General features: G+C 64.7%; 2 protein-coding genes across 3 annotated transcripts; both read left to right on the forward strand.

Moving 5' to 3' along the window:
• The first annotated feature begins 278 nt into the window (after window positions 1–278).
• On the forward strand, window positions 279–6,457 carry RSG1 (REM2 and RAB like small GTPase 1). 2 transcript variants are annotated; one of them, XM_019511964.1, is made up of 6 exons: window positions 279–331; window positions 3,042–3,204; window positions 4,311–4,463; window positions 4,781–4,905; window positions 5,418–5,554; window positions 5,896–6,457. In XM_019511964.1, exons 2-6 carry the CDS (start codon window positions 3,099–3,101, stop codon window positions 6,155–6,157), a joined length of 783 nt encoding a protein of 260 aa, XP_019367509.1. In that variant the 5' UTR covers window positions 279–331; window positions 3,042–3,098; the 3' UTR covers window positions 6,158–6,457. The 2 variants fall into 2 exon arrangements, with proteins under 2 accessions (XP_019367509.1, XP_019367510.1); XM_019511965.1 differs by lacking the exon at window positions 279–331 and adding an exon at window positions 1,431–2,506.
• A 1,326-nt stretch (window positions 6,458–7,783) lies between these two features.
• On the forward strand, window positions 7,784–22,361 carry ANO7L1 (anoctamin 7 like 1). Its single transcript, XM_019511967.1, has 24 exons — window positions 7,784–7,819; window positions 8,019–8,190; window positions 8,824–8,929; window positions 9,174–9,325; window positions 9,436–9,543; window positions 9,680–9,816; window positions 10,484–10,541; window positions 10,851–10,961; window positions 11,089–11,254; window positions 11,962–12,052; window positions 12,418–12,514; window positions 12,719–12,862; window positions 13,133–13,270; window positions 13,898–13,996; window positions 14,449–14,551; window positions 14,854–14,965; window positions 16,816–16,870; window positions 17,079–17,176; window positions 17,404–17,540; window positions 17,842–18,047; window positions 18,229–18,371; window positions 18,590–18,680; window positions 18,906–19,065; window positions 21,600–22,361. The coding sequence occupies exons 2-24, from the start codon at window positions 8,068–8,070 to the stop codon at window positions 21,629–21,631; spliced, it is 2,667 nt and encodes an 888-aa protein (XP_019367512.1). The 5' UTR covers window positions 7,784–7,819; window positions 8,019–8,067; the 3' UTR covers window positions 21,632–22,361.
• The last annotated feature ends 898 nt before the right edge of the window (window positions 22,362–23,259 follow it).

Genomic DNA, 23,259 nt, shown 5'->3' on the forward strand with positions numbered 1-23,259 from the left:
CACCCTGGGACACCAGAGCGGGGAGAAGACGGGCAGCTCGGAGGTTAGAAAGAAGGCTTGAGAAGAGCTAGGACAGGCCCCGCCGGCTGCGGAGCCGCTCCCCTGGGGCAAAAGCTGCCCACGGCTCGTGCGTGCCCAGCCTGCGGCCCAGACAGCGCTGCAAGGGCGGGGCAGGGAGCAGAAAGCGGAGCAGCAGCTCGGGGAGGTAAAGCACCCACCCCTCCACGTTCACCCACCCGGAAGCCGGAGTAGCGCGTGCGCCTCGGCCGTCAGGGAGCGGCCAACCCGTGCGCGCTGACGTCAGACGTCGCCGAGGCGGAAGTGAGCGCCGGTGAGAATCGGGAAGGGGGAGGGTGCGCTTCCCCCTCCCGCCCGGCAGGGGCTGGGCTGTGGTCTCCATGGAAACGCTGTGGGGGGACCCCGGGGGCCGCCCCCAGTCTGTGGGGAACTTCTGACCCCCTTGCCCCTGCCTCAGCTTCCCACTTGTCCCCGTCTCAGTTTCCCCCCTTGCTCCTCACGCCCCAGGGCCCGGTGCGGGGTCCCACCACGTGACCCCTGTCAGTGGCGCCCTTGGAGGGGGGCGTTATCAGCATTATCAGCCCAGATCGAGTTTCCGCAGCCAAAATGCAGCCGTTTCTGGACAGCGGCCGTCGAGCGGTGCATGGGAAGAACGACCCTGCGCCCAATGCGCCACCTGAGTCGTCCGGCATCGGCCGACCCCTGGATACGGCATGCAGGAGCCGTGCGAGCAGGAATCGGCCGTTGCAGCCGGACGCTGGACGGAGGGCGAGGAAGCTTCGCGCCTTCTAGACTAACTCGCTCAAAGATGCACCAGCATCGGGTCGGAGGCTACGCGAGGACCGGCGGCGACTGCTAGGGGTCAGCGGCTCGGTGGGAATCGTCTCGGCCGAGGCCGCTGCGTTCTTTGGCAGTCGGGGAGGAAGACGAATGCGTCCCCGCAGAACAAGGCTTGAGCTTTTCCATCCTCTCTGACACGTAGGAAATCCTCGCGGCAGCTGGAAGAGGAATCCTTCGTGCCGCCACCCCTGTGTCTGTGCCCCCAGCCTGTTCATTTCACGCTTTGATCCGCTGCCTTTTTGCGCAGGGAGGATCAAAGCTGTTCGGACCTCTCCGTCGTTTGCAGAGGAGCGCGTGTGGGCTGAGCTGGGACTTTGAGCCCGAGCAGATCCCTCCCAGGGCCTTGTCTAAGAGGTTGATCGTCTCTGTGGCTTTTGCAACAGCAAAGCTTCCTGCAGCACCCGGTTGCGGCAGGGGGCTGTGATTCAATTAGCGGCACGTGCCCAAAGCAGTCGCAGCCTCCCCTGAGAGGTGGGGCAGCGCCGTCCCTAGCCCTTTCAGTCACTAACGACTTTAAGGGGACAGATTCAAGGGACCGCGTTAGAGCCGTGACCCAAAGCCTCCTGCTTTGTGCTCTTGCTGCCAACTTTGTCCTTCCCCGTTGGTGTTCGGCACAGAGCAAGGAGGGGCTCGGAGCAGCTGGGGAATAGCAGCCAGGGCAGCCCGCAGCTGCAATGCCAGGCCTGTTGCTCCAAAAGGTTGCCAGCCCCTGGCATAGGTGCCGCACTGTTGAAATCTCCACCATAGCCATTTAAATTCTAGCTTGAGCACATCTCCCACAGCTGAAATTGCTGCAGCAGAGACCTTCCTCCTGGTCCGATTCCAAGCGGAGCATAGTAGCGCCGTTGTGCTCGTGAGAGGACCCCCCCACCACCCCCTGACCAGCAAGGCTGGGCTTTTATCTTCATCTCTCATCAGAAACCCAGGATTGAGTTGCCTGCTGCCGGCGTGTTAACTGCTGAAGCAAAGGCTCCCTGGGCCAAGCTGACCCAGCTCCATCAGCCAGCGGATTGTAACGGTATAAGGCTCTAATTGACCAGACAAACTTAAAATCATGCGTTTCCCCTTCGGGGCCTTATGATGTCTGCAGTGGAGGAGTACCTGCCCTATTCCCAATGTCTCTGTCTCCGCCTCGCTTACAGAGCAGTCTCTGTTCTACCTCAGGCCTTTATCTCACCCCTTTTTCAAGCCCAGACACCGACTTACAGCTTTCCCTTATCTCCTTCGTTTGCATCGAGACGTCTTAAATGTGCCTCCATGGTGCGCCTCGCAACAGGTGCCGGGTTTCAGTTCTGCTTATCAAAGCCGTCCAAAGCCAGCGAAACATAAAGGTGCCTTTTTCTTCTTTGAGCCCCCAGCGCCACCGATGTGTTTGCCCGGAGTTATGAAATCCTATGCTTTATCAAATGCTGCTGGGATATTTCTATGTGAAGTACTCAGAGCCTGATTTCAGGGCTAAGCTGGCCTGGGCGTGAAGCTTTCTGGGAGTAGGGGCCATACAAAGGCAACTTAACTTCAGTGCAAAGCATTCGCTAGCAAAGCTACCAGGGGCCAATGGGTGGATGGACGGCTCATCTCTCTGGGGCACTCAGTTTAGCACCTTCCACAGGTCAGATTAATATAGGGAGTCCAGCGTCACGTCTTGGTGGTGGGTTGTTTTATATGCGCCAAAGAACGTACATTGCAGCCCCTCAGCGCTCAAGCACAGATACGTGCCAAGGGTCATTCAGCCTTTCTGCCGTGGAAGCCTTGCTCCTGGGATAATAGCAGGGCCCTGATCTTGTACCGCTCTTTGCATCAGCAGTTCTCACAGCATGTTGCAACACAGACCAGGATCTTTGCACCCATTTTACTGATGGGGAAATGGAGGCCTAGGGAGAGGAAGGGACTGGCTTTAACAGCAGCCAGCACTTGAGCTCCCTGTCCTGCTGAGTTCCCTTTAGCGCCCTGCCTTTAACCCGGCCGTCTCCCTTTACAGTGGATGAGAGCCAGTCAGGTGTCCAAGGTGCCCTGTAGCTGGGAACTGGGCCCCGATGAGCTGGACACTGCCCAGGCGCATCAGGAGAGGCAGGGCCTGCCCCACAAAGCTTGGGGACAGCAGAGGCAGTAGTTAGAGACTACTGCTTGCACATTGGCTGGCAAATATAACAATTCCTGGTAATTAGTTCCCTCCTGTTTCTCAGGCCGAGTCTGCCGATGACCCCTAGCAGAGCCAGGCTCTCCCGGGCCCTGGTGTGAAGATGTCTGTGCCCCCCGGCTCTGTGATTGTCCCCGACTGGCTCAAATCACCAGAGGGCAAAGAGCACCTGGCCGCCATCCTGCGGAAGAACAAGCGGAAGGTCTTTGGTGCGTCCTTCCTGCCCCTGGGCAGAGCAAGGGCATGTGAGGGGATGGGGAAAGTAGTGGGGCTGGAAGGGGGCTTTTGGATCCACTGGGGACCTAAAGCTGTTGCATTCAGGAGCTTGTTGGTACATGTGACTGTCTGGGTGTGGGGTGGGAAAGGGGTAGAAGGGGTGCAAGGGTTTTCTGTCCTGCCTGTAATGAGCTTGGAAGGAAAGAGCCATGGAAGGGTTACAAAGACCCACATCCCCCTGGGGCAATCGTTGCCTTTATCCCCATCTCAGAGGTGGGGAAACTGAGTCACGGGCAGGGAAAAGTGACCTCCCAAGGTCAGGTAGGAAGCTGGTGGCAGAGCAGGGAATCAAAGGCTGCAGTTAGGGCTCTGTTTCCAGTCCAGGTACTCGGCCTCTTGGCCTCTGGATGAGCCACCGTGAATTTCCCAGCTGTTTGACAGGACCCCCGAGGGCCGACCCAGCCAGCAGAAGCTGCAGCCGGGCTAGAAATCAGGCACAGATTTAACAACGGGGGATGAGCTGCTGAGACGGCTGCGTTGGGGATCATCCCTTGAAGCACCTCCCCGAAAGCCCTGCCCAGCTCAGCCAGGGGTTCAGGCTCCATGGAGAAGTCAGTGCTGATGTTTTCTGCCCTGTATCTTACAGGAGGGCAGAGGAGATGATGGTAAAGGTTCCCTCTAGCTTCAGCATCCATAAACCCACGTGCACTGGAACCGGCTCATCTTAGCTCATTAGACGGAGGATGGCAGTCAGCTGTGGGACACAATGTTAACGGACTTAGCTTGCAACAAGGGGGATGTGGGTTGGAGGAAGAGCTTCCTCACCATGAGTGTGGCTGAGGTACTGAGGGAGAGGGGCGTCTCTGGCCCTGCAGGTCTTGGGGGGCAGGTTAGAGACCTCTGGTTTAGCCTCCGACCAGCTGATTTCCCACGGTCCCTTCCTGCCCTGGCTTTTTGTGCTGGCATCCTAAGCAAGTTCAAACAAAAATAGATGGGTTGTAGCAGCCTCTCAGACCCCAGGGGAGAGACCCAGGAGGACAGACAGCCCCGGGGCCACGTGGTGGGTTCTGCAGGGCATCATGTGGCCTCTTCCTCCCAGGACTGATCGAAAGGCCAGTGCTGCCACCGCAGGTGGCCTCAGACACAGCCAGCTACAAGGTGTTTGTCTCGGGCAAAAGTGGAGTGGGGAAGACGGCGCTGGTGGCCAAGCTGGCTGGACTGGAAGTACCCAGCGCCCACCACGAAACCATGGGTGAGTGCCCACGCCAGAGCCAGGATGCATTATGGGGCAGACCAGTGAGACGTGGGGGGATGCGAGCCTTTGGGAAGGGCACAACACCCTCGAACAGGGGGTGTCAAGGTGCCAGCCCCACTGGACTGGATGGTTCGATGGGCAGGGCCCTCCAGACTCTTGGGTTCCCTTCAGGGCTCTGCCACCCTGTGACTTGGGCAGGGCCACAGCTCCCCGTCAGCTCCAGACTCGCTTTCCTGTGACTTTTGCTCTCCAGCCAGAAAAGGGGGCCTGCGGCTTTCCCAGAGGAGCTCCAAGGCCCAGCGGTGTCGTTGCAGGGATACAGACGACGGTGGTGTACTGGCCGGCCAAGCTGAGAGACAGTGGCCGAGCCATCATCTTTCGCCTCCAGTTCTGGGACTGCGGGGAAGCGGCACTGAGGAAGTTTGATCACATCCTGCCGGTGAGTCAGACTGGGCAGGGGCTGGATGGGGTTTCCCCGCCCCACCTCTGCGGGAGACCCGGCCTGGGTGCCGCCACCTGGGCCCAGCCTGCACCCCAGCGAGCATCGGGGCTTCACCTTAGAGGGCTGAACCACCTCCCTCAGCCACGAGCAGGCACTCACTGCGGCCCACTGGCAATGGGAAAGGGTCTTGGGGCAGCATCTACCAGGCCCATTCGTGCCCAGCACTGATCTGACTGGAGTTTCACACGGGGGGAAACTGAGGCACAGTGGAGGGGTGCAGTGGGCCACCAGGAGGGAGCTGCAGGATGAGTCCCTTTTGCTCCAAAGCACTAGGGTGGCTCTGAACACCCTGTCTAGTATCCCAGGGGCGGCAGGACCCAGCTCCAAATCCAAGCCTGGCATCAAGGCTGCTGGCCCATCAGTGCCTTCCCCTGCTGTGGGCTCCCTCCCGGGGTCGCACATACGTGTACGGGCACACACGTCTACACGCATGCCCTGTCCCTCCTTAGGCCTGCAAGGAGAAGGCAGATGCCATCCTCTTCCTCTTCTCCTTCACCGACCGCTCGTCCTTCGATGACCTGCCCGCCCAGATCTCGCGTGTTGTGGGCGACACTGGAAGCCTCGTCAGGATCGTTGTGGGCACCAAGTATCCTTTGGGGGGTGGCTCTGCGGCACCTCCACCCCCTTTCACTGCTGTAGCCAGAGTGAATGTGGCTGGGATGGCAGGGGTGGAGGTCCTGGGCTCCATGTCATGTCCATCCCCATGGGATCAGACCTCCAAAGCCAGGCAGGATGCTTCCCCAGCTGGGCAGAGTCTAGAGCTGCCAAGATCCCTCCCCAAGGCCCAGGCAGCAGCCACGAGGAGGGGGAAATGCAGGAAGCATCTGGGGTGATACTGGGCTCAGTGTGGCTCTGAGAGGATCCGTGCCCACCTGCCCCAATCCAGAGCCCCAGGCTGTGGCGCTGCCTCCTTAACGTCCACGCCAGGTTCGACCAGTTCATGCATGCTGACGTCACGGAGCGGGACGTGGCCGAGTTCCAGCGCACCTGGCACCTGCCTGTGTTTCGGGCGCAGAGCGCGGCTGGGTCCCAGCAAGCGGGCAGGCGCACCCCGGACGCTGGCACTGGGCTGCGGGAGGTGGCACCCCTGCTCAACGGGCTGGCAGAGCACCTGTGGCATCAGGACCAGGTGGCTGCTGGGCTCATCCCAGCTCCCCTGCCCAGCCCAGAAGAGACAGGACCCTGCTGAGACACCCGGAGCTCCCTGGGTGCTGTCGCCAGGTGGCGTCGGAGGCCTTCACGAGGCGGCTGCAGTGGAGCTGAGCAGAGACCAGAGCATCAGCAACATCCTGGTTGTGCCCGTGATGGCCAGGTGCCCAGTGCTGACTGTTCAGCCCCCTGGAAGGGTGTTTGCAGGTGGGGATGTCCATCCTGCCCTGTCCATCGCAGGCATCGAGTGTCCCTGGCTGGATTCGAGAGGAATTGATACAGGCTTCACTGGACTTCTGCTGCTGGGGGCCCTGCCACCAGGCCTTGCGTGTTCCAGGCAATTAAATCCTGACTGCCCCTGCCTGTGGCTCGCGTCCAGTGTTACCGGGGAGGGCATCGGAGTTTGACGGAGCAGCTGCTGGGGCTGGAACTGGGCCATGGGTGGGGGTCTTTCCCTTGAGCGAGCGCTGGGGTGAGGGTCTGTCTCCAGTTCCTGGTGAGCAGAACTGAGCTGGTGCTGATGAGTGTGTGGCGGGGTGGATTGGGCAGGGGAGGCCAGGGAGCTTTGGCCCCGATCTGCCCCCCTCGCCCTGCTCCGGGGTGGCTGCCAAGGTCGCTGGGCAGGTGGTGCTGCCGCAGGGTCCAGGCTTGAGTAGAGAGATGGAGGCACCAGCTGGAAAGTGCCATAGGTGCCCAAGGCATGAGCTCTGCGCCAGCTGCAGGGCAGCAGAGGACCCATGCAAATCCAGGGCCTCTGTCAGGGGCCGCTGAGCTCTTCCGCTGTCTCCCCAGGTTGTGGGATGGGCTGGGGCTGTTACTACTCCCACCAGCTCCTTGGGGAGCCGAGGACATGCAGGAGCTCCCGGAGGGGACAAGTGAGGAAGATCAGCAACTGCGGGCCCTTCCCAGCCCCGTGGAGGAGCTGCGTGTCTGCAGCCAGGGCAGCAGTGGAGGTGGTGTGTGTGGGGCTTTCTTTCAGCTCCACGGCTGCCCCATCTTCTAGCCTGTGGCCAGCGGAGCCTGAAAGACCCAGAGATCGGGGAGCGGTTCGCGATCGGCAGAGCCAGCCTGGGCCGAAGCCGATAGCTCCCGAGTCAGTCCTGACCGCCGCCACAGCCACGGGGAAGCGATGCCCCTGGCTGCGCCAAAGCAGGGCAGCGCCACCTGCACGGCCAGGAAACCTGCTCCTGGGGGACAGGGGAGAGTTCAGCTCCCCTCGCAGGTTCCTTGCAGCCGGACCTTGCTTGGCGCAGAGGCCAGCACCATTGGCGCGAGCGGCCTGCACAACCCCCTGCCACGCTCCACGTGTAGGCGGCTTGAATATTTCGTGCCCCCCGTCCCTCGGAGGTGAGCGGAGGTCCCAGCACCCAGGGAACCTCGCCAGGCTCCAGGCACGGGCGCCTGCCTCAGCTGCTGGCGCTGGGGGATAGGGACGGCTGAGAGCAGGACGGGGGCAGGCTCCTTATGGCCAGACCCTCATGCCTCAGTTTCCCTGGGGGGATTCAGCCCTTCCCTGGGGCAGAGCCGGGAGCAGGGCTCCGGGCAGGGAAACCTAGGCTGAGCCTTGCCTAGGATGGAGCTGCAACCCCCTCCCCACGCGCATCCTCTCCTCCCCGCAGCGCCTGCCGCTTGCCTGATTGGTGCTCTATAAATACCAGCCCCGGCTGCTGCTGCCGCGGCTGCGGAGCCTGCTCGGGTCCAGGTGGTGCTGGGGGCTCGGACACGCATGGGGAGGGGGCCGGGGGTGCTGCCGAGGCCTGGGCACTTGGGCAGCTGCAGGGATGCTGCAGGAGCGCCCCGGACCAGGCTCCTGGGGCAGGGAGGGTAGAGGCCTTGGGTGCCTGGCACCACAGCCCGCAGGATCGCTCCCCTTCCTATGCTGACACCTCTGCTCCTCCCAGGCAAGGGCCAGCGCTGGGGGCCCAATGCCTCGCCAGTGACTCCAGCGCCATGACCCGCAAGAAGGCGGAGGAGCCGGACCCCAGCCTGCTGGGCGGCCTGGAGAGGAGCTGCTCCCGCCTGCTCGGTGGCTCCCCGGGTGCCCTCCAGAACGGGGGCCCCTACGCCAGCCTGGTAAGTGCAAGGGGGATTGCATGGGATTGCTCTCCAGGCCGCAGCAAGCCCCCGGGGAGGGGGATCTGGCCCTGGCCTTCCTGCCACCCAGGGCTGCGGGGGCTCGTGCCAGTCCTGGAGCAGGACCCGGGGTGATGCCCGATGCTGTCCGTGCGGGGTGGAGGGGATGGAGCCGGGCTGCACCATCAGGTTCGAGGCTCTGCCCTCTTCCCCAACCCAGTGTCGGGGCGCAGACCCCTCTCCCAAACTCCTGGAGGCACATGGGGTGAGGGAGCCCAGCCCTAGAGCAGCACCATGGGGGGCTGCCCCACCCTCCATGCCCGCTTCCTCCTCTCCCTACAGAGAGCTGCTGCCTTGATCCCACCACATCTGCCCGTTGCGGGGAGGAGCCCAGAGGGGCCTGGGGTGCAGCTGAGGGTCTGCAGTGCACCACAGACAGGATAGGAGCGTGGCAGGGGAGGAAAGGCTATGGCTTAGACCGGAGGGGCTCTGGCAGGCACAGGGGGGGCAGGGGCTGTGGGTCGAGGCTGATGGGCACCTGCAGGATGTGTGGCTCCGTGGACCCAGGGATGCCCCCACCCTCCCCAAACCAGCCCATCCCACTTGCCTCTCCCCTCTCTTTGTGCCCAGCAGGATGGAGACGAAGACGACGACGACGACCCCATCTACATCCAGGACGCCGGCAGCTTCGAGCCCAGCACCCGGGGCAACTATTTCCGAGATGGAACGACTAAGATCGGTGAGCAGCCCCCTGCCCCCCTGCTGCAGGGGCGTTGTGCCCTGGAGAACCCGTCTTGGGGATCTGGCCCTGCTGGGGGGGAGACGGACCCCAGGTCCCTGCAGGCTGAGTGGGAGCACGAGTGTTGGGGGGTGGGACGTGGCCCCTCTCCCACCCTGGGCCCGACGCTGTATCCCCTCCCGAGCCCAGCGCGCCCATGGGGGGGCTCCCGGCCCATGCTGGAGCCTCTCACTATGCTCTACAGACTTCGTGCTGGTCTGGGAGGAGAAGCTGCGCCCCCCAAAGAAGAGGAAGGCCAAGCAGCCCCCGTGCGAGGGGCGGCCGCGGGATCGCCACGAGCAATGGAAGAGGAAGTTCCTGAAAAACCTGCGCGGCGCCGGGCTGCTCATGGAGAAGGTGAGACCGCGGCTCCTGGGGGGACCGGCTCCGTGTGTCCGCAGGGCTCCCAGACCCGGCTGCACCTGCCTGGGGGCTCCGGCTCAGCTGCCCCCCTCCACACCACGCAGGAGGAGACGCTGAGCGAGCGCAAGACCATCCACTACCTGAAGCTGAGCGTGCCCTGGGACGTGCTGGTGTACTACGCTGAGGAGCTGTGCTTGCGGGCGCCCCTCCAGGTGGGTGCTGCCGGAAATTTGGGGCCGTCTGAAGCTGGGGTTTCTCCCGGGCAGGGGCATGAGGCGGCCGTCCCTGCCAGTCTTGGTGCCCTCCCTGCTGCCTCGGAGCCCCCGACGGTCCCTCTGTGCCCACCAGGCCCAGCCCAACCCCGACTGCAACAGCTCAGACGAGGTTTTGCGCCGGCTGCGGGTCCCCAACCCCATGTACCAGCAGGTGCCCAACAAGCCCTCGGACTTCTACACCTGCGCCTTCCGCAAGTCCAAGCTGGACAGGTGAGCCGGGGCCCGTGCAGCCCTGCCTGGGGGCTGGGGGTCTCGGCCCTCGCCAGGGGCCCCGGCTCAGGCGGGAGGGGAGCGCGTGCTGGAAATCCCCCGCCCGCCGCTTTGCTGGGAAGGCTCTGGGCAGAGCCAAGCCCTGGTCCCCTGGGAGCCAGCAGCCGGCTTTTAAGTGGTGATGGTGGAAATGGAGCTGAAAGGCTTTCAGAGACTGCGTGGGACTCGAGAGGGGTTTCCACTCGCTGAGTGCTGGGGATGTCAGTGAGTACCCTCTACCCACCCCAGTCTGGTGTCTCCCAGCCCCGCATCCGCCCTGGCCTGCTCCCGGGAGGAGCAAGGGGGTCTGGCCCCTACCTCTGCCCCCCTGAGGCTGTCGTGCCAGGGGGTGGCATGCAAGGCAGGGCCCTGTGCCCATTGCACAGATGGGAACTGAGGCCCATGGAGGCTGTGACTTGCCCAAGAGCACGCAGAGCGCCTGTGGCGGAGCTGGCGGCCGGCTTCCAGGCCTGGAGAGGCGCTGCTGTCCTCACTGCCTGCACGTCCACGGTGCCAGGCACAGAGGCGGTGCCCGCTTGGGGTGATCACGGAGGCTGGAGCACCCGACACCCGGGAGCGTCCCGTCTCTGCCCCTGCCTCTAACGGGGGACTTTCCCTCCCACCGCAGGTTCTTGGGCAGCGACTCCCGGGACACCTACTTCACCCACACCCAGAGGCACCGCATTGTAAGTGGGGGGCAGGCTGAGCCCCAGCTCAGAGGCTGCCTGCCAGTCGCTCCCAGGGGTGTCTCCTCGGGAAGGAGGGGGCTGCATCTGGGGAGCAGCGGGGATGACGTGCTAGCCCGCAGGGGCCAGCGGTCCTGCTTCAGGGGGTCGGTGGCTGCCTCGGGGAGGGTGGAGGGGACCTCTCTGGATCCAGCAGCATTGCCTTGGCCACTGCAGGGCCTGACGCCCGACAGCTCTGGCCTGGCGGTGCTTTAGGAGTCCCCACTGGGGTCGCACGGGCCCCGTGCTGATGCCCCCCTGCGCCGGCAGGTGTACGAGATCCTGGCACGCACCGTCTACGGGAAGCGGAAGCACGCCGAGGTCGGCATCGAGCGGCTGCTGAACGAGGGCATTTACACCGCGGCCTTCCCCCTGCACGAGGTAGGGGCTGCGCAGTGACCCCTACCCAGGGTCTTCGCCGCCGCCCCCCTGCGCCCTGGCTGCGGGGAGTAGCGGAGGCCGTGCACTCGCCTCTGCCCCCCTGGCTGAGACCTGCTGCTGGCTCCAGGGCCCCTTCGAAATGCCCGAGTATGAGGTGCCGGGTGAGGAGCTGAACCCGCGCCAGGTCCTGTACCGCTTCTGGGCTCAGTGGCGCTGCTGGTACCAGTACCAGCCCCTGGACCACATCCGCGAGTACTTCGGGGAGAAGATTGCCATCTACTTCGCCTGGCTGGGTGAGACACGCCGCCCTCCTCTGCGAGCCTGCCTCTCCCCTGGGTCTGCCGAGATGCGGCTTGGCTGTGATGCCCAGACGGGGGGTCTCAGCCAGCCCACGGGTCTCCGTGCCCAGGCTGCAGCTGGGCACGGGTGGGGTAGGGACGGAGCTTGCCACCCCATAGGGTCCCGAGAGGGAACCTCATCCCGGCTTTAACCCCGTCCTAGCGTGCGACCCCTGGAAAGATATTTTGACCTCGCTTCCTGCTCCATGATGTCATGTACACCTGACGCCCAAAGCGTTATGGCTAGGGCTTTGGGCAGGCTCTGTGCCGTGGGTGCATGGCATCCTTCCCCCACAGCAACCAGGGCAGAGGGGGTCTGGGGCAGGGATCCCCAATCCCACATGCTGTGGGCTCGCAGCCTTGATGCATCTCCTTGGTGCCTGTCTGCCCCACGGGGCACGGAGAGAGACGGCGGGGCGGAGGTGTCCTGGACACCTGGCTGCAAGAGGTGTGGAGAGGGCCGTGCTCCCAAGCCTAGTCCTGCCGGGACCGTCCTCTTCCATTTTATAGCTGGGGAAACAGGCATGAGCTCACCCCAGGGCCCATGGGGAGCTGACACTCACTCTGGGGTAAAAAACCTGGCACCTGGGCACACAGCGGCCCTTCCCAAGTGCTTGATGAAGGACTCGTGGGTCTGGCTCATGCATTTCCCCCCTCCACAGGCTTCTACACCGCCTGGCTGCTGCCTGCCGCCACCATGGGCACCTTCGTCTTCCTAGCAGGCCTGGTCACCATGGGAACCAACACGCCAGCGTGAGTCCACGTGCATGTGTGTGAGGGCACGTGTGCATGCATGGGTTGGGGGGCAGATGGGCGCATGAACAGAGACAGGCGGATGGATGAATGGGCAGGCAGGCAGATGAAGGGACAGATGGACAGGCAGACAAAGGGGTGGATGGGCGGCTGGGCAGATAGGACCGCTGCGTCCAGGGGTGAGGGGAGGCAGGCGGGTGCGGCGATGGATGGCTTCCCCGGCTGCCGCAGCCAAGCCTGGCAAACCTGCCCTTAGTGAGTTCCCAGGTATGCGCGCGCCCACGTCTGTGCGTGTGGGGCGGGAGGGTCGGAGGGGCCGTGGGAGCCGGTTTCCCCGCTGACCTGCCCGTGCTCGCTGCCCGCAGGCAGGAGATCTGTGAGAGCGGAGGCCAGTTCCTCATGTGCCCGCTTTGCGACACGTGCCAGACCTGGAACATCTCTGAGATTTGCCCCATGGCGAAGGTAGGACCCAGCCCATGCACAGGGCTGTGGGGTTTTGGAGGCCAGCGTGCTGTCCCGGCGGCGCTGGCTCCAGGTTTCCAGCCACGCCGGGCCTGGCGGGAGGGACGGAGGCCGGGGATGCCAGCACTGAGCTGGTGGGTGGGCATGAAGGCATTGGCTTCTGGCGCAGCGCCCGGGTGACTCCTCTCCTCTGTGCCCTTGCAGGTGGGCTACCTCTTTGACCACCCGGGGACTGTGTTCTTCAGCGTCTTCATGTCCTTCTGGGCCGTGACCTTCCTGGAGTACTGGAAGCGGACGAACGCCACGCTGGCGCATCACTGGGACTGCATGGACTTCCAGGAGGAGGAGGTGCAGCTGGGGCGGCGTGGGACGTTTCTGCCTGCCTTCCCCGAGCGCAGCGGGGTGCATGGGGAGCACGACCCCGGCAGAGCGGCTGCAGGCACTCCCCTCCCCGCAGCCTCCAAGCTCTGGGGCTCACCCAGACCCCCCGCTTTGGGTGTTGGTCTTTGCTGTGTCTGCAAGGTCACCCCCAACTTCCAGGCCCCTGCAAGGAGGCACTGTCTTGTCCCCCCACCAGTTTGGGCTAAGGGGCTCGGCCTCTATTCCCCCTCCCTGCAGGAGCGGCCCAGACCGGAGTTTGCCGCCATGGCGCCGCAGATGGAGCAGAACCCCGTCACGGGCGTGAAGGAGCCCTACTTCCCAGCGCGCGCCCGGCTCTCCCGCATCCTGACCGGCTCCATGGCCATCGTCATCATGGTAAGGGGCCCGCAGGACGCTGCCCTGCCCTTGGCCCGTGCATCTGGGGGCCAGCCCGGACCTTGCCCTTCAAGGCAGAGACGCAGTCAAAGGCACAGCTCCCCGAGAGGCAGCACGAGGCTAGAGATGTGCTGCCCATGCTCCGTGGCGAGGGCCCATGTGCCCGCTCTTGCCCTGGGGTTTGCTGAGACCCAGCAAACACGTCTCACACCGGCCATGCCAGTCGCTGCCCCGCACAGCAAGCAGGGACCGCAGCTCAGCGGTCGTGCATGGGAAGCTGGGGAGGGGGTGGCAGGGTTTGCTCCCATATAGCTACCTCCGGTGGCTGAAATGCAGCGGGTAAAATGGGAAGGCGCTGGATTTGTTGCCCGTCTCTCTCCATGCGATGCTTGACCTGAGCGGACTGGGTTCTGGCTCCCGGGGAGCAGAAGCTTTTAGGAGCTTGGAGAAGGGTCTGGTTAGGGCGACGGGGTCCCCCTGCGGCAGGGCTGGGACCTGTGTGGGAGGCTGCTGCGGCCAGAGCACCCAGCCTGGCTGGCCAGCAGTGATCTCGCTGCCCTGGGGGACCCCACCGCCTTTGCCTGCCCAGGCCCAGCCCTGGACACCTCCCTCCTCCTCCTCCTCCAGCTCTGCGTGGTGATGATCTTCCTGGTTTCGGTGATCATGTACCGTGGCATCGTCAGCATGATGATGTACCACACGGGCAACACCATCCTGATGACCCAGGTGAGCCACGGGTGCTGCAGGAGGGACTGGGGGGGATGGACTAGGCGACCCACGGCCACCTCCATCCCGCAGCGCAGCATCACCTGGGACCCCAGGCAGCCCCGAGCCCTGATGCCGGCTGGTGCGGCCGAGGCATCGCGGGTGTTTCTGTGGGCTGATGGTATGCCGTTAGTGCCAGGCCCCTAAGGGACCCCCTGGCAGGGCAGGTGGAGTGGGGTCCTCTCCCTGCCTGCCCGGCCTCTGAGGCTTTTGCCGGTGGAGAGAGCCCCTGCACCGGAGGTGGCGGGGCTACCCCGCGGGTTGCTAGCCCACACTGAGGCCCATGCCACTGTCCCTTCCCTGTCGTGGTACCCAGGGCCACTGCGGTGTGGACCTGTGGGTGATGGAGCCTTTCCCCTCGAGGCTGCCCGCCACCCGGGCTGGGGACAGTGCTGTGCCTGGTTGTTTTGCAGGCCGGGAACATAGCGAATATCAGCAGCACCATGGTGAACCTCGTGCTCATCCTCCTCATGAGCCAAGTCTACACCTCCCTGGCGGAGAAGCTCACGCGGTGGGGTGAGTCGGACGAGGCCCGTGTGGGCAGCATCCCTGCCACAGCCCAGCCGGCTCAGGGCTGGTCCCTGAGGGACCTCCGGGGAGCTGGTTCCCTGTAGGCAGTGCCAGTGTCCAGTGGGCAGCTGGAAGCCAGGACCAGGACCTGGATCCTCTGGGCTGCGAGGGCAGGTGGCACCTTCAGCCTCCTCCAGGCGCCAGGCACTGGCACGTCCCCCCTAGACCTGTTGCCCATCAGCCGCGGGGCCGAGCAGCTTGGGTGGTCACGGGGTCGACTCGCTGACAAGGCCATCTCCTCTCCACAGAGATGCACCGGACCCAGACCCTGCATGAAGATGCCTTCACCTTCAAGGTCTTCATCTTCCAGTTTGTCAACTTCTACTCCTCGCCCTTCTACGTAGCCTTCTTTAAAGGCAGGTGAGACCCTGAGTGAGAGCGTCTGCAGGCTGTGGGTCAACCAGGCCAGGGGCAAGGCATTGGCACGGCCGTGTGCGATGGCAATGGGCAGAGCTGGGGGCTGCAGCCACTCAGGCCGTTCAGGAGCCTCCTGGGCACTGAAGGGTCCCGAGTTCCACGTGAAGCAACACGCATGACACAAGTGTGACACCAGCCAACACACCTGGTCCATGTGGCACGTGTCGTTAGGCATGGGCTGTCTGCTCTCTACAGGGAACTTTTGCACCTGTGTGACCTTATTGCACGAGCTGGTGTGTGCCTGCAAGCAGAGGATGTGGATGCCTTCCTGGCACATGGAAGCACCCGTGATTGTCTGCCCGTGGCATTGCAGGGATGCCTCATGCTCTCCAGCTCAGAGGGAACCTGACCCTCTGCCTTCCCAGGCTCACACAGGAGAGCGCAGCTGGGTCACGTATGGCCGGGAGCCTCCCTCCCCAGACATGAGGGACAGGGCATGCACACGCTGCACGGCACACATGGTGCTCCTGTGTGACTTGCACAGCAGATCGTGCCCCATTTCCCTGCTCCTGGCCATAGCGCCAGGTCCTGCCCTCCGCCCTCAGCTCAGCACCACCCTAGGCAGGGAGGGTCTCGCCCGCCCTGGGATGCGGGATGCTCGGGGACCGGTTGGGGAGGAACGACGCGGCTCCGGGCGAGGGGAAGTGACTCATCCCTGGAACACCTGGCCCTGCTGCCAGCCCCGCTGCCCCACACAATGCAGGCTCTGTTCAGCCCGGAGCCGGGAGGGTCCCCCCAAAAACCACACACGGGCCAGGCACACAAACGCCCCATTGACCGTGGCCCCCACCCTGCGCACGGGCTCTGCGCTGCTCCGGCGGCCCCGGGGCCCCGGTTGCTGGGCTACGGTGTTGTGATTAATAATAGGGCAGGCCGGCTCTCCGGTTACCCAGCCCCCTCCTCCCTCTGCCAGCTGAAAGGGGGTCAGGTCCCGGGGGGCTTTGGAGGTGCAGCCAGCTGGCTGGAGCCGAGCTGCAGCCTCCAGCAGCCATCGCGCTTCCTTCAGGTCTCAGCTGCCCCTGGCTGTCCTGACTCCAGGGAAACCTGCTGTCAGAGCTGAGAAATAGCAGCAGAAATTCCCCACGCCATCCGGGATTCGAACCCACAACCCCCACCCCATTACCAGCACCTCCCTCCCACCCAAACCAGGGGGTTCGGCCTGCCCCTTGGGCTGTCAAACAGTCACGCGGCTCTATGAGAAAGCCCCTCTGGGGTGATACCAGCCCCGCAGGTCTGGACAAGGGTGGTGTTAGGATCCTGGGTTCGAATCCCAGATCTGTTAGAGCCCGAGGCGTGAGACACGGGGCATGGGTCCAAGGTCTGCTGCAACCACGAGACCCTGCTGGGTGGCAGTGCTGATGGGGTGATGCCGTGGCCCGTGCCCCCGCGCTGCACATTGCTCTAGCTCCCAGGCATTTGTGGGCAGACAGAGCCGCCGGGTGTGATGGTGTCCTGCAACTTCCACCCCTTTCACTGCTGGGCCAGGCCCTGCATATGCAGCACAGATCTCTGGACACCCGTGACACCCCACTTGCCTCCGGCTGGGCCAGCAGGGGTGCTGGGGGCAGCCGGCACATCTGCGGCTCAGGTTTAGAGCCAGGAGAAGGCCAGGAAGAGCCATCCTGATGCCCTTGCCCCAGTGGAGAGCTCCTGCCTTTTTCCTCCTGAAAAGCCTGGGTGCAGCTACAGCGTCCTCTCGCTCCGGAGACCCCGGGAGCTGCCTGAGGGCCCATCCCCTGCCTCTTAGAAGCAAGGGACCGGGGAGGGGCTGATGCTGCATCCTCTGCCCGCAGGTTCGTGGGGTACCCCGGGCAGTACGGCAAGCTACTCGGCATGCGCAATGAGGACGTGAGTACCGTAGTGGGGCCCTTGTGCTGCATTAACGTGCCAGAGCAGAGACTGGGGCTGCTTCTCCTCGCTCCCAGCCCACAGCATGTGCTCCTGCTCCCTCCTGTTTGCAGCCGTTCGGGGGGGGGGACGGATGGGCACAGGGATCCAGGAGCCCTGGGGGTACTACAGGGTAACCCCTCTCTTGTCTCCTGTTTGCATGCCACAGTGCGGCCCCGGCGGCTGCCTCATCGAGCTGGCGCAGCAGCTCTTCATCATCATGGTGGGCAAGCAGATCGTCAGCAACATCCAGGAGTTCCTCATCCCGTGAGTGCCTGAGGCGGGGGTCCTCGGTGGGTGCCGGGTGCTGAACCGATGGGGCTCCGTGCCATCCCGTGCCTGCCTGGCGCTGTGAGCTGCTTGCGGGTGGGAGGCATGGGCAAGCTGGGGCAGGGGCACCTGCAGACCTCTCTGCCCCGAGGCGACGTGCCGGCTGGGGGGTAGAGGGAGGCCTGGCACTGGCAGCTGGCAAAATGCCCCTGCTCTCCCTGCAGCAAGCTGAAAGCCTGGAGGCAGAAGCGGAAGCTGGCCAGGGTTCGGGGCTCGCAGATCAGCCAGGAGCCATGGCGCTGGGAGGAGGACTACGAGCTCATTGAGTGCGAGGGGCTCTTCGAGGAGTACCTGGAGATGGGTGAGCAAGAGATGTGCCCGGCTGGCAGGGCAAGGGCTCTCCAGCCTGGACACAGCCCAGCCCGCCTGGGAGACCCCCGACCGCGAGTTGGCCCAGCATGCAGGAGCAAACAGAGGGAGCTTTGTCCCTGCCCTGCGTGCCAGGCTGCCTCCGGCCAGACCCACGGGAGGTTGGCTTTGTGGGTGAGGCAGCTTCCCGCCAGCCTCTCCCGGGCGTGGGGCCGGAGCATCAGGGGTGCCGTCTGGCACGGGGGACGCTGTCCGTGCCGGGGGGGGGGCCCTGACTGCCTCTGTCCCCGCAGTGCTGCAGTTCGGGTTCATCACCATCTTCGTGGCGGCCTTCCCGCTGGCCCCGCTCTTCGCGCTGCTCAACAACTGGGTGGAGATCCGGCTGGACGCCCAGAAGTTCGTGTGCGAGTACCGGCGCCCCGTGGCCTACCGTGCCCAGGACATCGGCGTCTGGTTCTTCATCCTCGAGGTCCTGGCTCAGATCTCCGTCATCATCAACGTGAGTGCGGGCAGGGCACGGGGTGCTCCACGTCCAGCGGCACCCCTGCCCTGCTCCGCGCTGCCTGGGCAGGTCTCCCAGTGGCCGGTGCCCATGGGGGCTGGCACGTCCCCTCTGTGGACATGCCCCGTGGTGGCCCAGGCAGGGAGTGCACGTGCCCTGACCCTGCGGTCTCCCTCAGGCCTTCCTCATCGCCTTCACCTCGGACTTCCTGCCCCGGCTGCTGTACCAGTACGAGCACGACAGCCAGCTCCACGGCTACATCAACTTCACCCTGGCTTACGCCCCCCAGAGCTACGTCGCCAGCAATCGCACCCTGTGCCGGTGAGAGGCAACATGGGGGGGGATGTCATTGTAGGGGGTGCAGCCCAGATCTGCTGCTTAGAGAAGCCAGGGCTTCGTTCCCCAGGGCCGCCCATCAGGGACCTTCCCTCAGCCCCATGTCCACCCAGCTGAGGCTCTCGGGTGCTGGCGGGGGGGTCCCAAATAGGGCACGACGCCACGGCCCGCTCTGAGCTGCTGCCCCGCTCCTCTCTGTGCAGGTACAAAGCTTTCCGCGACACCAGTGGGAACTACACCCTCTTCTACTGGAAGCTGCTGGCCATCCGCCTGGGCTTCATCATCGCCTTCGAGGTGAGGCCCGCCAGGATACGGGCAGGGGCTGAGCTGCCCAGTCTGTCCTGGTGCCCTTCACCGTGGTGGTAGCTGAGCCCCAAACGGGTGCTTCGCTGCAGCACCGCCATAGCGATGCTTCTCCCCATCCATCGGTCCCTCCGCTGCTGGGTTTTCTGCACCCCCATCACCGAGCTCCTCAGTCCCCAGGCCCGAGTCGGTCCCTGACCCCTCGCTCCCCCGCAGCACGTGGTCTTCTTCTGCCTGCGCCTCATCGACTGGCTGGTGCCCGACGTCCCCGAGTCGCTGGAGGTGAAGATCAAGCGTGAGCGGTACCTGGCCAAGCAGGCGCTGGCCGACAACCACGATGTGCTGCTGACGGTGAGTCCCGACTCGCCCTCACCAGGTCAGTGCGCCGGGCGCCGTGTGCGTGTGCCTGTGTGTCTGCTCGGGTCTGTGTGCCCAGCCAGGGTTAGCACATCACGGGAGGCACACGGGATCCCTCTGCGGGGTCAGACGTGGCCCCCATCCCCTGTACTTCCCACAATGCCAGTCTAGCTATACGCCAGGCCTCTGTACGGCAGCTGCCGGGGTTGGCATCGGTGCCGGAGAAGTGCCGAGCTCCATTCGGGGGGGTGACTGCATACACAGCCCTCCCGATGCCCCCAGCGCTGCCAGATGTGGCCCTTGCTCTTCATCCCCAGTGGCTCACCTGCCGTCTCCCTGCGGGTTCGGGACCCGTGTCTATTAGCAGATCTATTCATCAATCTATTTGTGGGTGTTGAACAAATAGATTTGTTGAATCTATTTCCTCTGGCACCTCTCACCTCATCACAGTGGGTGCCAGAGAGGGCATTGAAAGGGCATGGATCGGTCAAGAGATCTCCGGTTCAAGGCTCTCCCTCTATAGCCTCCCCGGAGATGGGACACTGGGCTCGATGGACCCTACGGCCCTGCTGATGGTCCTCCCTGTAGCAGCCAGGAGCTGAGCTGGGCTGGAGCCCAGGTTTCTAGGTGCGGAGCTAGCTCTGGGTGCCAAAAGCCCCCTGTGCTGCACATCACAAGGCTGGCAGTACCCGAGCCTCGGCACACCTCTGCCATTTGCACAGGCTCGGGGCCCCTCGTGGCTGGACCTTGGCACCTGCAGGTGATGGGTTGGGAACCACCTCTTGAATGGGCAGCGAGGCCAGGCCGTGGGGTCATGGGCAGATCAGCCCCAAGGGGCACTGGCAGGGCAGTGCTCGTGGGCAGCAAGGACACCGGTCCTCAGGGCAGCCGGCTGGCACGTGCCCTTGGCGCTCGCACAGACCCACCTGCTGTATAAATTGAATGGGCCCTCCCCTGTGGGCACGACTACGGGATCCCCTGTGCGAGCAACAGCTGCCAACACAAGCAGCTCCCGTGATGGGCAAGGGGATGTCACCAGCTCCGGCCCGAGATCCCTTTCCGGCTTGTCCCAAAGCCCCAGGATCCTTCCATGCCACTTTTGAAAGGGGCGAGCCGGTGACTGGCGGGCACCCCTGCAAGGGGATCAGCCCCTTAGGGCAGCACGTCTGGGCACCACCCCTTTGAGTCCCAGTGGGTTGGTGCTGCTCTGCCTGGCAGCTGCCCCCAGAGCGGCTGTTGCTCCTGGGATGCCTGGATTGCATCTCCCACTCTTCTCCGTTCATTTCCACCCTGCTTAGATGTGCATCACGTCCGCTGCATGTGCACGTGCGTGTGCATACGATCTGTGTCCAGAGCTGTGTCCCGGAGCAGGGGGACCAGCACAGCAGCTGCACTCTTGTCCCCGAGGCGGGCACTGGGGCACCTTCGTCCCTGCCCATCTGTCTCTGTGCCCGGAGGAGGCAGCGTGGCCTCTCTCAGCTCTGCCCCAGGTGACAGTCACCCCCTCCTCCAAAATCCCATCTGGGCAAACCGAAACCCAGCCCTGCAGCTGACCCCAGGGTGGGGGGGCATTACCCAATGGGGCAAGCAGGCGCTTGAGCCGGGTGTGATCTCTCTGCCCACCCGGAGTGGACCGTGGGTGGCGGGAGGACGCTGGGCACAGGGTGCAGCTCCCGTGGCTGTGTCTCGTGGCGTGCTGTGTGTGTGCTGTACATGTGTGTGCTCGTGGCGCTCACGTCTTTCACTGTCTTCACCCGGGACAGCATGACCGTGTGGTGGCCCTGTGGTAAGTGTCCCTGTCCCTACACGCTTCCCCACACCTCCATCCGTGGCACACGGGACCACGTCACTGGCATTCTTCAGGGGGTCCTAGCAGCCTGGTTAATTCTGGGATAGCTTCAGCCACAGGGCCAGCATGTGACCCCCTCCTCCCTCGGTCCACGGAGGCTGGGGGCAGGCAGGGGCTGGCTCTTGGGCAGGTGGATGGAGCTAGGCTGAGGCCCCCCCGGCAGCAGGCCGTGCTGTCCACTGCATCCCATTGGCGTGATGGGGGATAGCCACATCCCTGGGGGGTTGCAGGGGTCTGCACCAGCTGCCCTTGGCGTGCAGGCTCTGCTGGGCTCAGTCTGCACTGAGCTAGGCCAGCTCTGGGCTTCCCGAAATCTCCTACGTAGACAGGAGAGGCCAGAGCCAAGGGCACAGCTCAGCTCCCTGCTGCCGGCTGCCTCCCGGGGCCGAGCCTGGCTCACGTGGGCAGGGTCTGGGGAGAGAAGGCCGTGGGCAGGGAGGCTGCCCGGTGCACCCAGGCTTTCCAAGGGGTAGGAGAGCTGAAGCCCAGAGAGGAACAGGTCCAGTGTGAGCTGCTGCACCGCTGGAGCCATGCTGGCCTCGCTCAACCCCGCTCCTACGGGGAATTGGGCTTATTTGGGCCCGATTCTGGCGCTGATTCTGGGAGCGCGCTGGGTCCTGGCTCTGGGGACGGGGACGGGGACGGGGACAGGCAGTCCCGGGGGATGAACGCTAACCCGGATGCTCCGTCTCCTCCCCACGCAGCAAGCAGCCTTTCACCCAGCAGCATGACCTAGCTGCCAGGCCGGGGGCGGCTGCTGGAAGGGAAGGCGGAGACGGCTGTGAGCGGCCCCCCGCACGCCCCACCTCATCGCCCGGCCTTGGAGACAGCGCGAGGATCGGGCAGGGCCGCCGCGGTCCTGCCCACGCTCCACTGAGGGCCTGCTGCCTCCATGGGCAGAGGCCAGAGACTGCTGCTCGGGCAGGGTGGACGTGGGGAGGCAGGGGCTGGAGCCAGCCCAGCGTGTCCCTCCGGAGCAGGAGCTCCCCACTTCACCCCGCTCTGTGTCTGGCTGCAGAGGGGGTTGAAGGACCCAGCTGTTCCCCTCCGGCCCCCCGGAGACCTACGCACGCAGCCGAGAGTCTGGACTCGGGTGGACTGAGCCCAGGGCCCTTCTCTGGCTCTTTCCCAGTTGCTGCCGCGCGAGCCAGAGGCAAGCGACTCCCCCTGCAAGAGCTGCAGCCACCTCGGAGCATGTCGGGGGCTGCTCCAGGCCCCTCGCCAGAGCTGCCAGCCGGCGGTGAGAGCACGAGTGCAGAAGCCAGCGCCATCGTCACTTGGATCTCCTGCCCCCTCCATCCTGACTGGGGACGCTCTCCCCCGACATAACATCCCCCTGCACCGCTGCCACCGCCGCTGCTTCTGGACCTGGTCTTTGCGCTTCACGCTCAGGACCCCGCGGGGGCCGTGCGCCGCCAAGCCGTGTGCTGTGTGTGTGGGCGTCCAATACACTCGGCATGAGCCCACGGCAGCCGTGTGTGCATGCGTGTGTGTGTCTGGGGGGGGGCAGGGATGCCAGTGCGGAGCTGGGTGCTTGCAGGATGGGACCGAGGAGATCTGCATCGTCCCTGTGCCTCGGTGTCCCCTGGGCGGGGAGGGCGTGTTGGAGGCAGCCTGGGAAAGGGCCCAGATTGCAGCTCCCCGCCAGAGCAGCCTTCAGCCGTGGGCGGAGGCCGGGAGCCGCGGACCCGGCGCCCGCCCGGGGAATTCCAGGCTGAGTCACAGCCCGGCCCTGGAGGCCAAGGGCACAGCCGAGCCGGCCGCGGAGGCTCCCCGAGGCTGCAAGGGGCCCAGCTGCCGCCTTTGGGCACCCTCCAGCAGCAGGAATGCAGGGCCCGCGGCGGCCCCCCCTGTAATTTATGGGCCCGCAGCAAAGGGAGACACAAAGGGAAGACAGGGAGGAAGTCTGCACGCGCCGCGCCAGCCCCCTGCAATTACGCCTCGCCGTCGTCGCTCGGCCCCGCTTGGCCCTCGGTGCCATCTCTGCACTTGCCCCTTCCCTGGGTCGCACCGGGGTGGGGGGTCCTGGTAGGGAGATGCCAGCCCACCCCAGGAGCACGCAGGCAGGGACCCCAGCGGGCGAGTTCCCCGGTCCCCCGGCCGTCACCTCTGCGGGTCCCTCCTACGGTTCCCCTGGGATGCGACCCCATACCCGGGGAGCACCGCCACCTCCTGCCCACGTGCCCCCCGTCCCCGTCGCCAGCCTACAGCCCCGCGTCTCGGAGCGGCGAAGCGGGAGGCCCTTCCCCGAGCCGCGCCTGCCAGCAGGCTGATTTATCTGCTGAGATCTGACATAATTAAAGGCAGCCGGAGGGGCTGGATAATGAGGGGGCATGCCAGCCAGGTGGGGTGGGGTGGGAGGGG

Source organism: Gavialis gangeticus, unplaced genomic scaffold (genome assembly GCF_001723915.1).
Source record: "Gavialis gangeticus isolate Ggan-Ray unplaced genomic scaffold, GavGan_comp1, whole genome shotgun sequence".
NCBI lineage: Eukaryota > Metazoa > Chordata > Crocodylia > Gavialidae > Gavialis > Gavialis gangeticus.

Excerpts from the sequence above, each read along its gene's own strand:
- RSG1 (XM_019511964.1), top strand. The coding sequence starts at position 3,099 with ATGTCTGTGCCCCCCGGCTCTGTGATTGTCCCCGACTGGCTCAAATCA. Across the intron at positions 3,205-4,310 it reads GAACAAGCGGAAGGTCTTTG|GACTGATCGAAAGGCCAGTG; the intron begins GTGCGTCCTTCC and ends TCTTCCTCCCAG. Across the intron at positions 5,555-5,895 it reads AGGATCGTTGTGGGCACCAA|GTTCGACCAGTTCATGCATG; the intron begins GTATCCTTTGGG and ends CGTCCACGCCAG.
- ANO7L1 (XM_019511967.1), top strand. The coding sequence starts at position 8,068 with ATGACCCGCAAGAAGGCGGAGGAGCCGGACCCCAGCCTGCTGGGCGGC. Across the intron at positions 8,191-8,823 it reads GGGGCCCCTACGCCAGCCTG|GATGGAGACGAAGACGACGA; the intron begins GTAAGTGCAAGG and ends TGTGCCCAGCAG. Across the intron at positions 18,681-18,905 it reads GCTTCATCATCGCCTTCGAG|CACGTGGTCTTCTTCTGCCT; the intron begins GTGAGGCCCGCC and ends GCTCCCCCGCAG.